The sequence below is a fragment of the Naegleria fowleri genome, assembly GCF_008403515.1.
Source record: "Naegleria fowleri strain ATCC 30894 chromosome Unknown tig4, whole genome shotgun sequence".
Lineage (NCBI taxonomy): Eukaryota > Heterolobosea > Eutetramitea > Acrasida > Naegleriidae > Naegleria > Naegleria fowleri.
Window position 1 is genome coordinate 315721 of NW_025407936.1, and position 12620 is coordinate 328340.

Below are 12620 nucleotides of genomic sequence, written 5' to 3' on the forward strand. Positions count from 1 at the left end.
AAGATTATTTGTGTAATTTATGTTCAGTAAAATTTTTCAATGTCAAGCTAAATACAATAGCTGTTTAATTTTCTGTCTCCACCAGTGATTAAGGAATTTGGAAAAGACGATGTCCAAGTTATTCCTCCAATGATGTGACTCTGTTTATAAGTGGAAAGCAAAATAGAGGAGATGTTGTTGCTTTGTAATACATGCTTACTAGTATCGTATGAGCTGCTACTTGTTAAACTCCAAATCTTGATTGTGTCAAACGGGTTTGTGGTTGCGAATAGTTCTTGCGTTGGATTATTTGCCCATCTGAATCGTTTGCAAAAACTTGATGAATGCGCGAGCTCAGTATGGACCACAGAGGATGAGGTTCCTCTACAATCAAAAATACAAAAATTAGTTCCAATACTGCATCCAATTAATTCACTTTTCGACGGATGCACATCCGAGTCATGAAGCGTAAAATTTGCAGATGTGTTACCATACTTTAAAGATAGAGAAGGTTTTAAACGGGTGTTATTTTCTCTCAAATCTAAAATATGACATGTAGCAGGAAAGTGTTGACCAATTACAACCTCGTTTGGAGTTCGGATATTCACAGAGGAAAGCGCAGAAAAAGATTCAAGTATCGTTTTGCTAATACATTTGTTGCTCTCAAAAGAGGTGAGAATGCATTTATGGTCTTCACCGACAGTTATTAATTGTAATCGATTCGCATCTCCACTACCGTTCACAAATTTCAATCCATTTAGTGGCAATTTATGTGAGTTAAAATTGGCAATTTTCTTAATTCCGATAGGCTTCGAGGAAAGAGTAGTTCCAGAGTGAACTCTCCTCTCTGATTGATAGATTGAAACAGTGTTTGAAATATCTGCAACGGCAAAAGTCAACAGATAATCTGTTTCAATCATATTTGCAAATGCTAGAAATGTAATTCTTTTGCCATGTGTGGACTCCATAAATATTGGTTTTGAAATATCACTTTCAACAAATTATATTCAATCATCTTTTCATTTTGTTGGTTGTTCGAAATTTAAATAGCCTACCTCACACTCTTGCTGATATGATCCACTTTATAAACACTCAAATAGAAATGATCGTCTCCCCCGAATAATATGAAATTATAATTCTGATGATTTTCAACTGTGTTAAAGGGATAACACTCTACGTTATGAATAATTTCAGTAATAAAATTATTCGGTTGAATGATACTGGCATAACCACCACGTGTTTTGAAATGTCCTTGATGATCATTCGGGTTTAAAAACAATGAACAGCGAGGTGATGATGATACCCCTACTGAGGTTAGCATTTTTTCTATAAATGTTTTCAGACGTTCGGAGCAAAAAGTCTCATCCCCACATCATAGTGAAAGAAATTACTGATAATTATGTAATGATAATAACAACCATCACCTCGTTCAACACACGTCCACCGACACTAAAAAAACATTAATGTTCAATGAAATACCCAGATTTAATTCAAAAATTTTATTCAAAAAAAAATGAAAAAAGTAGTCTCTCGTTTCCTTCAAAATTATCATCATACGCCTCTGGTCTCATCACATCAAGCCAATTTGGCTCCGTTGATGAAAGCCTTTTATTCTACCTCAGCAATGGGAGATCAAGAGAAGAAGAATGAAATGAGAAAGGTTACCTTGCTACCAGGTAAGATCATTGGTGAAGAATTAATGGTTGATGTATGATGATGATGCTTTTTAATATCACCTTTTGTTTTATTAATGATGAATGTCTTGGATGTTGAAAAACACTCAACTCTTTATCTTACTGAATATCAAATAATAATAATAATATTATATCCGTGCTATGAATTTCAATACCACCTCTTTCATATTAATCATATTCACTACGTAGGTGATGGTATTGGAGTTGAAATTTGTAGCTGTGTATGTGAATTGTTCCACTATGCTGGAATTCCAATTCAATGGGATACTCACCTTGTCACTGGTTCATTCTTTGGTGTTGGTTCTGATAGTAATTTAAACCCAACAAGAAGTATTGTTCAAGAAGATAAACGTCGTCGTGAAATCACAAATCCAACCGGAGGAACAGCTTACTCATATTTAAGAAAGGAAAAGTGGTCTCAAATTGATCCAGAAATTCACTATCCGGATTTACATCAGTCCATTATTAATAACAAAGTTGTATTGAAGGGACCATTTATGACGAGAGATGTTAGCAAGTCAATTGACAGAATGTTGGCTCTAAAATATGGATTGTATGCACACGTTGTTCCAATTAAGATACCACAAAATTTACCCGATAGCGTATTCACACCATTCCGAGGAGTTGATTTGGTTGTCGTAAGAGAAAATACTGAAGGCGAATATTCAGGCCTTGAACATGAGGTGCAACCTGGAGTTGTTGAAAGTTTGAAAATTATTACTCGTGAAGCATCATTGAAAATTGCAAAATGGGCTTTTGAATATGCTAAATTGTCACGAAGAAACAAAGTTGTAGCAATTCATAAGGCCAATATTATGAAAAAGTCGGACGGTCTTTTCATTGAATGTTGTAAGGAAGTATCAAAGTTATATCCAGATGTTGAATATGGTGAATTAATTATTGATAATGCTGCCATGCAACTGGTAAAGCATCCCAACTCTTTCACGAACAGTGTTGTTGTCACACCTAATCTCTATGGATCTATTATCAGTAACACTGCGTCGGCTCTTGTTGGTGGACCTGGATGTATTGCAGGATTTAATGCTGCCGATATTGATGATATGAACAGTGTTAGAGTGTTCGAACAAGGTAATAGACACGTTGCCATGGACATTTCTGGTAGATTGATTGCCAATCCAATTGGTCTTATTCTCTCTTCGGTTCAAATGTTAGAATATATGGGAATGAAGAACCATGCATTAAGAATTAAATATGCTCTCAGCGAAACACTCAAGAATGCCTCTACAAAGATTTTGACTCCAGATCTTGGTGGCAGTGGTTCTTCTGTTACATTTATTGAGGCCATGATGAAGAACATCCCACGAGAAGGCGATCCTCGTATTCATGAAATGTAAAAATCATGAAAGAAATAATTGGGTAGCTATCATTTGTGTGTGAAAGTTTAGTAAGAATACACTCTAATATTTATTAATATTTAATCTTTTATTCATTTTCCAAAACCTATTACCATCTCTGCTTGTACAACAATTTTTTCACTCTTTTGTCACAGGTGACGTTCAGAAAATTGGAGAATTTCTGACAGATCAATAATAAGATGACAAGATTTTAAAAAGAAACGATAGCACTTGAATCATTCAAGCAACATGTTCCAAATAAATAGTGACTAAAATTGAAATTTAATGGGTTTTGTGGTGTGTTCCTCTTCCTCTTCCACCGTGATGCTGACCACTAGTCGATGACCTAGAAGACTGATCGCCTCTGCCCGAGCCTCTTCCAGCTCCGGAGGTTTGACTTCGTGTTCTTTGAGGAGCTGATGTTGTAGCTGAAGTACCACTGCTTGTATTAGCAGCACCACTCGTTTGATGTTGTTGTTGTTGTTGCTGTTGTGGCTTACTTCTACTCTTCTTTTGTTCCTCCTTCACTTTGTTAATAATTTCATCTAAAATTCGAATATATTTCAATGTGTATCCTCTGATATATACTTTATCCATTTTCCAAAACCTAGTACCATCTCGGCTTGTACATGTAACATCCTCTAAATTCATATTCATAAATTGATCACAATTCGTGAGCGTTCCGTTAAAAGTTTCACCGTTTTTTAATTCCACCAACATGTTGGTACCAATGGCACCCCTTAAAAGTGTTAATGGCAGCTATATGTGTTATTCATCATCATGATTTATGTTGTAAAATAATTATTATTATTTAAATTGGTTTCATCACTTGATGATCCGATGATGCACTCGCACAACATACCATTTTTTAAAAAGGTTCGAAATTTAAAATAAATTTCAACAACCACACTCATTGAACATGCACGATTTGCTTGGGTACAATGACATACAAAAACATGCAAACAAGCATTCATTATTATCAAATAGAATCAATCATCAAGTATTGAGCGAGTCATCTTCAAAAGAAAAAAATGATGAAAATTGCGTTGGCTCAACTCCGATCGACCAATAATCAAGCCTTTAATTTTTCAGTGTGCGAGAAATTGATCAGAGAGGCTTCTCAGTACCATCAGGCTTCTTTGATTTGTTTTCCTGAATGTTTTGCATTTATGGGAAATAATGCATATGAAACTCTTGCTCATGCTAGTTCATTAGATTCGGAACTATTTAAAAATTATAAAAATTTGGCAAGAAAATATGACATTAATATTAGTTATGGTGGTTGGCATGAGACTTCTCCACTCAATCAAAACAAAATCTTTAATTCTCATGTGTTGGTGAATACTCAGGGAGAAATTGTTAATGTTTATAGAAAAGTTCATCTTTTTGACTTGAATACTGAGAAGGTGAAATTGAAAGAATCTGAAATTACTGAGTCTGGACAAGAATTATTGGTGGATGACAATGGGTCCTTATTTTCTAAAGATTTAATAGTTGGGCTGAGTATTTGCTACGACTTGCGATTTCCAGAGTTGTTTATTTTGCAAAGAAAATTGAGAGATGTTAAAATTATGTTGATACCTGCCGCTTTTACCAAATATACAGGAGAGCTGGGTCATTGGAAGATTTTACTTCAGGCGAGAGCAATTGAAAATCAATGCTTTGTAGTTGCCGCTGCTCAGGTGGGAAAACATAACTCTAGAAGAGAGTCTTATGGACATTCGTTGATTATTGACCCATTAGGTAAGTGTGAAGATGCAACACCACACATAACGTATTGATGTTTTTGCTACTGAAACTGGAATGATAAATCAACTCGATGATCATTACACCTTATTATAGGCAACATATTGTTAGATTTGGGCCAACAAGAAACAGCGTTTGACTTGGAAAAGCAAGAGAGCCAACCTTTTGAGGGAGTTTTGGGAGTAGTTGACATGTCAACATGGCCTTCTCAGTTATGTACAGTAAGAGAGGGAATGCCTGTGTTTGAACATAAGCGAAATGACTTGTATCATCTTGATGTCACAAAAAAGCAGTAGTCTTTTTTTTAATTAGAATTGAAGTTTTTTTAACTTAGATGACATCTCCCATTTCTAATTGCTGATTTAGTAATTCTTCATCCAGATATGATGCATGCTGATCATTCTCAAGCGGTTCATCGCTTTGAATATTACTGTCGTTTAGTTCTGCGATTTGACTGGATTCAACACTAGAGGCTTCCTGAATTTTTGATCGGTTTTTGGTGTGGTCTGTGATTGGTGCGGAAGCGACAAAGGTCTTATCAGAAAATAGTTTGATTAATTCTTCCGATTTGAACGGTGATACAATTCTAGATATCGAGTCTTTAAGCTTGATTTCATAATCAACTGTAGCCATTTGTGTTTTGTTTGCTTTTCCGTACAGAGTGATAGTTCCTTTTAACGTGTTATTAAATCCATCCTTGATGAAGCTCGACAGATAAATCTCTCCTTGTCCAATTACTTCACAATTGTCAATGGAGTGAACCAGAGTTAATTGTACAACAATTGATCCATTGGCTACATAGTACAGAAATAATGGATTATTTTCGAATTCGAAAACTCGCTCAAATGCCAGCTCATTAGAAACACCATTAGTCATATTTGATAGTTGAGTTTCATGTTTGAAAAAGTCGACAGACAAAAAGAAGGGAAGATTCCCCCATTCCTTAAAGAAGTATGTTAGATTCGGTATGACATTGAATAAGCGTACAGTGCACCTATTATCAGAGTGTGGTTCAGTGAATGAAACTTTGATCTCCTTAGGTTGAGGCATATCCTCCTCAGAGGTCTCTAGGGTTTTCTGTTTGGGTTGAACAGTTGTTGTTACAACAGGAGGTGCCTCTTTGGATTTTTCATTACGTGGAGCTTTTTGAGGCAGTATTGACATTGCCACTTGTTCTATGGGTGGTGGCATTTTGGGAGATTCCTCCTTGCGTACAACCTCGGCTGGCTTGATTCTGGGAGGTGTATGTGCTATTTGTTGACTGCCGGCAGATATTAATGTTGGTTTTTCAATTATAATTACCTCAGGCTTGTAGGTGCTTTTTACGACATCTATTACAGGCTCTTCATCCTTAATGATTTGAACAGGAGGCCTCCAATCAATTACGGGCGGTTTGTACTCTTTTTTTGGAGGTTCAGGTTGTATAATATTCACTTGCGCTGATTGATGATACGTGAGAGGTTTTGATACTGCAATTGTTTGAACATCTGCGTCTAATGTTTGTATTGTCGTTGTCTGTGTTGGAATAGTTCGTTTTTCCTTCTTTTCCATTAATGACTCTAATTGAGCTTCTTGAATTTTGTATTTTGAAACAATTTTTGTGTACTTGGTGTGCTGTTCTGAAAACTTGTCATTCCACTGTTTGATTTCTTGCTTTAATTGCTCAATAATAGTCTCATATTTTTTGTTTTGTTTCTTTTCTTTTAACTTCTCTGTGTCTAATAATGTGTCCTGTAAATTCTTGTTAACTTTTTTGAGAGATTCAATTTCTTGCCTTAGTTTTTTGTTTTTTTCTTCACTGTCCGATAACTTTGCAATTTCTATTTGTTGAAGTTGAATTTTGTTTTGTAACTCCGAGTTCCTATCTCGTTCTTCTTTTAAATCTCGTTCAATTTCTGCTAGTCGGTTAATCAACTCTTTGTGATTGTTCAAAATATATTTAAAATTGTTTTCTGTTTGGTCGTATTTCGATTGGAGCTGTTTGATCTTTGCATTTTTGCTTCTCAGCTCATGTTGAAGGGAGAGCATCTCCATTTCATGCTCTTGCTTTGATTTGAGATCCGAAGTTGCAAGAGCCATCATTGCTGTTGGAGGTGGTACTAGGTTGTTCGGTGTTGGCATTTTTTTTGTAAATATTTTGGCGCCTTTTTTGGCTTTTTACTTTCAGATAAAATTACAGATTAATCATGAAAACTTCAAAAAATGTCCAATAAATAGCGACATTCTTTGGAGCTAGAAATTTAAACCATTATCTAGAACCTCTTTTTGCGATCACATGAATGGAACTGTTCAAAAAGTGTTGGAAAATTAAAGTTTTATTGTCTATTTCCGATCCTTTCTTTTAGCTCCTGTATGGCATTGTGCTCAGGTAAAGATTCATCCACAGTAGCTCCGAGATTACGTAAAAAGGTGGTGAAAACCAAAAACTTTTTGTCCATCTCATCATCGGGCTGCAGTGTGCTGCTCATTTTGCAGCTTTTGTTTAATCCTAGATACGAAATATTCAGCCTGCTCTTTGTCTTCAGCTGATAATGAATCGTAGTCTATTATTTCTTGATACATGTCCAACAAAAATTCTGATAAACTCTTCCCGTTCTCTCATACGGGTGTGGTTGATGTTTTTGTAAGTGGTGCTGTTGTGCTCATTTTTGGTTGTGGGTTGAATTTTTTTTAATTTTTTTTTAAAATTGGTTGACTTTGCAAAACAATATGGTGTCGACGTCAATTGCTCTAAAGTTGTTGGATACCTTTGTATTCTGAATTGAAGTGATGAGAAAGGAGTGAACTTTGGCAGACAAGTGTTTTTATTAATCACGGGATAATCTTTGCATCATCGTCTGTTGTTCTGTGTCACACACATTGATAAAAACAACATTCATTGTTACCCATCTGCTGATCAGTAGAAGCAGTTATAGGTTCCCCAATTACTCACTGCTAAACAAGACACAATTCTCCATGCACAAGAATGGAAGACAAGGATATTTCAACCAGTCATTGGTATCTTCGTTGGCAGAACCATTTCTCTTCTCTAAAATGAATTGTTCCATTTCCTTCCAGAGTTTCCATTTGTCTTGTCCTCTGAAAAACATGAACAATTCTTCAGAGTGTTTCAACAAAAAGTGATAATTCACAGTGATTCTATCAAAGACAGCAAATTGAGTGGTCGTCGTGTGAACCACTTTGAATTCATCACAGAAAATGTCTCTATTCTTATTAGTGGATGGAAATATGGAACATGTATGACCATCAGGTCCCATTCCCAAAGTAGATACAGTGACTTTCTGATTAGGTTGTTTTTCTAATTCACGTTGTAATCTCTCTTGATAATCTTTAACACATTCATCAATGGGTAATTTGTTGTTTGGAAATATGAGAGTTACTTGTTCTTGAGTAACATTGAGAGAATCTAATACTAATTTTTGATTACTGTCGGAATGATCCATCGGGACATAACGATCATCCATTAAAAAGAAAATAATATTCTTGTTGGGAAGAATGGGTTTTAAAAGCTCGGAAAGGATTTTATAGATTGGAATTGGAGTAGAGCCACCACTTAACCCAATCATGGCACGGGAATGTTTGTTGAGTGCATTTTGAATTCTTTCCATGATGGATTGAGCACAGAGAGTGTTGAATTCTTGTGGAGAGGTGAGAGAGTGATGTTGATAGGCAAGTTTGGACATTTTTTGTGTGAATTACCTGTCGAATTGGGACTAAATAAAAATATGCGTGAATTTTGATGATTTTCAGTGTTAGGATTTCTGACACTTAAAATTGTTTTGAAGCAACTTGCAGCTATTGTGATTTTTCAAGTTAAACCACTGTGTCACTCTTAATTTTGTAAAGACTCTTAATTTTGTAAAGGTTGAAATTTATTAAAGCACAGCATCGTGTTGGAATGGGGCTACAACATGTGAGAATCGTTGATCGTTCCATTCTTTTTGTAATTTTCAAAAATAGGCTCGAACTTGCTTGGTGTCCATGCAACTTCTGGTAGATTAAAGAGATTAAATACAACTTCAGGTTTAAGCCTTGTGCGATAGACATATTCTCTTAATTTCGCTTGTTTTGCAAGATCTAATTGATTCGTATAAATAACCTGTTGACAAACATCCACAAATGCATCTCGACTTGTTCCAGCATAGGGTCTTATTTGATAAATCAAATTAGTGATCAGTAAACGATCAGTTTCTTGCTTAAGAATGAAGGTTGCAGTAAAAGAGAAGGAATCTTTGATTCCTTGTGGCTTGAAATGAGTGCCATGTCCATGAACCGTCAGCATCCAATGGGATACCACAGTTTGATTTTGAGGACTTATAACATTACAATCGACAACCAAGTATCGCTTATCTACATTGTGCTTGGATTTTGGAAAAAGTTTGAATGCACTATCTCTTGCAATTTTTGTCTTAAAAACCGTGCTGATTAAATGTTGAGGATCTATTGCCTGGTTGCTTGGTTGTAGATTACGTTTTTTCTCATGAAGCGGGGCATATTGAGGTTCCAATAACATGTTGTCTCCAATTGAAAGGCTAACAGATCCCTCTTCATCAAATAGTGTACTCAGGGCCTGTTTGTTATCATCGAGGCTACCGAAAAATAGTACAACAAAATTTTCGACTACATCACGGTTAATTTCCAAATATACATTTTCGATATTAATAGGGGGTATAATACTTCCTCTACGCTTAAAAGTGTCGGGAATTAATACACCATCAATCACATCGAGGCAAGGAAAATATTGCAATAGTGTGATGACATCTTGCTCACTTGGGCCTTCGGAATAGCATTTGTTTCCATTTAAATAAAGCTGCTTCAAAGATTGTAAGCCTGCCAGAGGTTGAAGATCAGCTACAGTACTAAAATTGTTGTTTGATAGGCATATACCAGTTAAATGTTGTAATTCAGTCAACTTGGAAAAGTTTTGCAAAGAGTCCAAATTATTATTTCGCAAATCCAGCAGATTGACTTCCGGAAGTGTTTGCACAATACGTTCACACAGTTTACGGTATATCCTAGTTGGATCAAAATTACGAACATTACCAATCAAATATTGTGATCCTGCAATATTGGTGAGTTCTAGCATCGTTTCACCGGTATCTATTGTTTTTTTGTAATTCTCCGTTAGATAAGTATCAATGATATCATCCAATGGTGAATGGGCTGGTCTCTGTCCATCACCACCAAATTTTGATTTTCCTCCTCTTCCTCTGTCTGGACGATTTCCTTGATGAGTTCCAGAGAATGACGATAAATTATCACCTTGATGAACGTTTTTTCCGCCCCTACCTCGGGTTCCTCCTCTGGATCGGAATGATGGTCTTCCAGTATTTCCTCTGTAACTTGTGTTTCCTCGTCCACGACCACCATCATAACTAGAGCTTCCTCGTCCACGACCTCTTCCTCTTCCTCTAGGTTTTGAAGTAGGAGAAGGATAGGGATCAGACATATTTTTTTTTTGAAAAATTTAAATTTAATCTCATCACGTATTGAACATGGACCAACCCAATGATCGTTTTTGTTGAATTCCCAAGTTCAACTTTAAAGTTGGACATCCAACCATAAATTCAAGTCTTTGCTGTGATCAGTTCAAGGCTGAACCTGAAGATAAAAGTTCAAAGCTGAAATTGAATGAACGGTTGTTTAAATTGGCCAAACGCTTGTGTGAACCTTCCAACAAGGGAGTCAGTCCTCCACCCAAAAAAATGTCCTCAAAGAAGAAAAGCTCCAAATCATCCTCTTCCTCCTCATCGGATCAAGACAATGAAATGACTCAAGTGATTGATATCATTAAATTTCCTCGTACTCCTCATCTATTCTCAACGAACAAGGACGTTTCTCGTGATGATCTCGTGTTGGATGAGAGAGATGTGGCCTCGAGTTTTTATTCTGCAGCCAGTGCTCCGTTCATTACTCTGGAAGAGAAGATTGATGGATCTAATTTGGGAATTTCACTCGATGTTGAGTCCTATAAACTGAGATGTCAAAATAGATCACACTATGTTACATGCCAATCGCATTCCCAATTCAAAACATTGCAGTCGTGGTTGGATGAACATTGCGGAGAACTCTATGCTCTTCTTTCCGACAACAACAATGGATATATTCTTTATGGAGAATGGGTTTATGCCAAACACTCAATATTGTATGACAAATTACCAGACACATTTATTGCATTTGATATTTATGACAAGCATGCAGAAAAGTTTGTCTCTGTGCAGAAAAGAAATCAGTTATTGAGCTTGCATGCCCCCACTTTGTGCATTATTGAACAAATTCCAAATAATAACAACAATGGAGGATGCCTCACTAAGGAATATCTCATGCATTTACTGAATACGTACAAGTCACACTACTCCTCGACGAATGAACCTATTGAGGGTGTCTATATTCGAATTGATGAGGGTGACTATTTAAAGCAAAGGGCAAAAGTTGTGAGAAGCGATTTTATTCAAGCCATTGACACTCATTGGTCTACCATGGAATTAGTGAAGAACAGAGTTGACTTTTCATTAAAAAAGTACTAAGGGTTGACCCATTTTTTGAACTGGCTTTAGTTTTTTGTAAATCATGAAAATACAGTGCTTTGGGGACCTACTAGTCTCGAACTCCTATTCAATGAGTTTGTTTTAGTAATAACAATTATTTTTGATCGGATTCAAAGAGGTATGATTGTTGTTGAGTGGCATATGCACATTTATTCTACCTTCGTTCTGAACGATTCGACAGGTTTGTACAACTTCTTTTTGAAAAGTTCATTTCTGTGTGTTTGTGCAGCCTCATAACTGACCTTATCAAAGTAGTAGGCATAACCTCTCAAAATTGCTGGTATGACCATCACTCCACCCACAATGACATCCAATAAAGGATAGTTGTAAATGTTGACACAAGGACCAACGCCCAAAGTTCCACCCACAATTTGCAAATAAGTATCAAAGGAGGAAGTCACATAGAATTGAATGCCACTCTTCATCAAATTTCTAACCAGTGAAGATCCTGATTCTATATAAGTTTGTAAACCAGACAAGCTTGACAATGTGGCACATTCTTTTGGTTTTGTTTCATTTTCCTTTTTGAATCCCTCTGTATCAGTATCCACAGGCAATGCCAAATGAATACGAATGTTTGTTCCAAGTAATTCACTTCTCAATGCCTCTGCATAACCTTTGATAGCATACTTGGTTGGAGCATATGATCCATATCCAACAAATGATGTGATTGAACATGCACTTCCAACGAAAATAATATGTGATGAAGAAGAGTCATCCATTTTCTCGTCAAGCATGGTTGGAATAAATTTCTTTGAAACCAGTACATGACTAAAATAATTTAAATCCATTTGATATTTAAAATCACTCATGGGCTGAAGTGTAGCATAACCTGGAATGGACAATCCTTGATTGATAAATAAATAATCTACTTTTCTTTTCAAAATTTTCGAGTAAATTTCTTCCAACATGGAATCCACTTGTTTTTCATCAGTCACATCGCATGGATAAATGAAAATTGATTGTTTCTCTTCGGAATATGTTGCTAATTCTTTTTTAGCTTGTTCTAATTTGTCTCTATTTCTAGCAACAATGATTAAATTGGAACATCCTTGTTTTAAACATTCAATTGCAATACCGAGTCCAATACCTGTAGATCCTCCCGATATCAATACATTCTTTCCTCTCATGGAATGTTTCATCCGTTTTCTTTGGAAAAGAAAATAATGAAGCACATGAAGAGAACTGAGAGCCACAGAGGTATAAAAGAGACCTTGTAGAAGTGCCAACAGAATCATCTTGTTCCAATAATAATAATAATAAATAAAATTTTGATGGGGTGATGATGATCGTCCGGG

The 12620-nt window shown here is 36.0% G+C and overlaps 9 protein-coding genes across 9 annotated transcripts; 3 read left to right on the forward strand and 6 right to left on the reverse strand.

Annotated features, from left to right (window-relative positions):
- Positions 1–47: 47 nt before the first annotated feature.
- FDP41_007702 (uncharacterized protein) lies at positions 48–1300 on the reverse strand (the record flags this gene model as incomplete). Its single annotated transcript, XM_044711476.1, has 2 exons — positions 48–969; positions 1035–1300. 2 exons carry the CDS (start codon positions 1298–1300, stop codon positions 48–50), a joined length of 1188 nt encoding a protein of 395 aa, XP_044568500.1.
- Positions 1301–1492: 192 nt separating this feature from the next.
- Positions 1493–3028, forward strand: FDP41_007703 (uncharacterized protein; the record flags this gene model as incomplete). Its single annotated transcript, XM_044711477.1, has 2 exons — positions 1493–1655; positions 1863–3028. 2 exons carry the CDS (start codon positions 1493–1495, stop codon positions 3026–3028), a joined length of 1329 nt encoding a protein of 442 aa, XP_044568501.1.
- A 282-nt stretch (positions 3029–3310) lies between these two features.
- FDP41_007704 (uncharacterized protein) lies at positions 3311–3893 on the reverse strand (the record flags this gene model as incomplete). The annotated part of the gene is made up of 2 exons (XM_044711478.1): positions 3311–3787; positions 3891–3893. The coding sequence occupies 2 exons, from the start codon at positions 3891–3893 to the stop codon at positions 3311–3313; spliced, it is 480 nt and encodes a 159-aa protein (XP_044568502.1).
- Positions 3894–4059: 166 nt separating this feature from the next.
- On the forward strand, positions 4060–5070 carry FDP41_007705 (uncharacterized protein; the record flags this gene model as incomplete). Its single annotated transcript, XM_044711479.1, has 2 exons — positions 4060–4771; positions 4871–5070. The coding sequence occupies 2 exons, from the start codon at positions 4060–4062 to the stop codon at positions 5068–5070; spliced, it is 912 nt and encodes a 303-aa protein (XP_044568503.1).
- Positions 5071–5104: 34 nt separating this feature from the next.
- Positions 5105–6895, reverse strand: FDP41_007706 (uncharacterized protein; the record flags this gene model as incomplete). Its single annotated transcript, XM_044711480.1, has 1 exon — positions 5105–6895. The coding sequence occupies one exon, from the start codon at positions 6893–6895 to the stop codon at positions 5105–5107; it is 1791 nt and encodes a 596-aa protein (XP_044568504.1).
- Positions 6896–7698: 803 nt separating this feature from the next.
- FDP41_007707 (uncharacterized protein) lies at positions 7699–8457 on the reverse strand (the record flags this gene model as incomplete). The annotated part of the gene is made up of 1 exon (XM_044711481.1): positions 7699–8457. The coding sequence occupies one exon, from the start codon at positions 8455–8457 to the stop codon at positions 7699–7701; it is 759 nt and encodes a 252-aa protein (XP_044568505.1).
- A 221-nt stretch (positions 8458–8678) lies between these two features.
- On the reverse strand, positions 8679–10223 carry FDP41_007708 (uncharacterized protein; the record flags this gene model as incomplete). The annotated part of the gene is made up of 1 exon (XM_044711482.1): positions 8679–10223. The coding sequence occupies one exon, from the start codon at positions 10221–10223 to the stop codon at positions 8679–8681; it is 1545 nt and encodes a 514-aa protein (XP_044568506.1).
- A 256-nt stretch (positions 10224–10479) lies between these two features.
- On the forward strand, positions 10480–11301 carry FDP41_007709 (uncharacterized protein; the record flags this gene model as incomplete). Its single annotated transcript, XM_044711483.1, has 1 exon — positions 10480–11301. One exon carries the CDS (start codon positions 10480–10482, stop codon positions 11299–11301), a length of 822 nt encoding a protein of 273 aa, XP_044568507.1.
- Positions 11302–11471: 170 nt separating this feature from the next.
- FDP41_007710 (uncharacterized protein) lies at positions 11472–12560 on the reverse strand (the record flags this gene model as incomplete). Its single annotated transcript, XM_044711485.1, has 1 exon — positions 11472–12560. The coding sequence occupies one exon, from the start codon at positions 12558–12560 to the stop codon at positions 11472–11474; it is 1089 nt and encodes a 362-aa protein (XP_044568508.1).
- Positions 12561–12620: the final 60 nt, after the last annotated feature.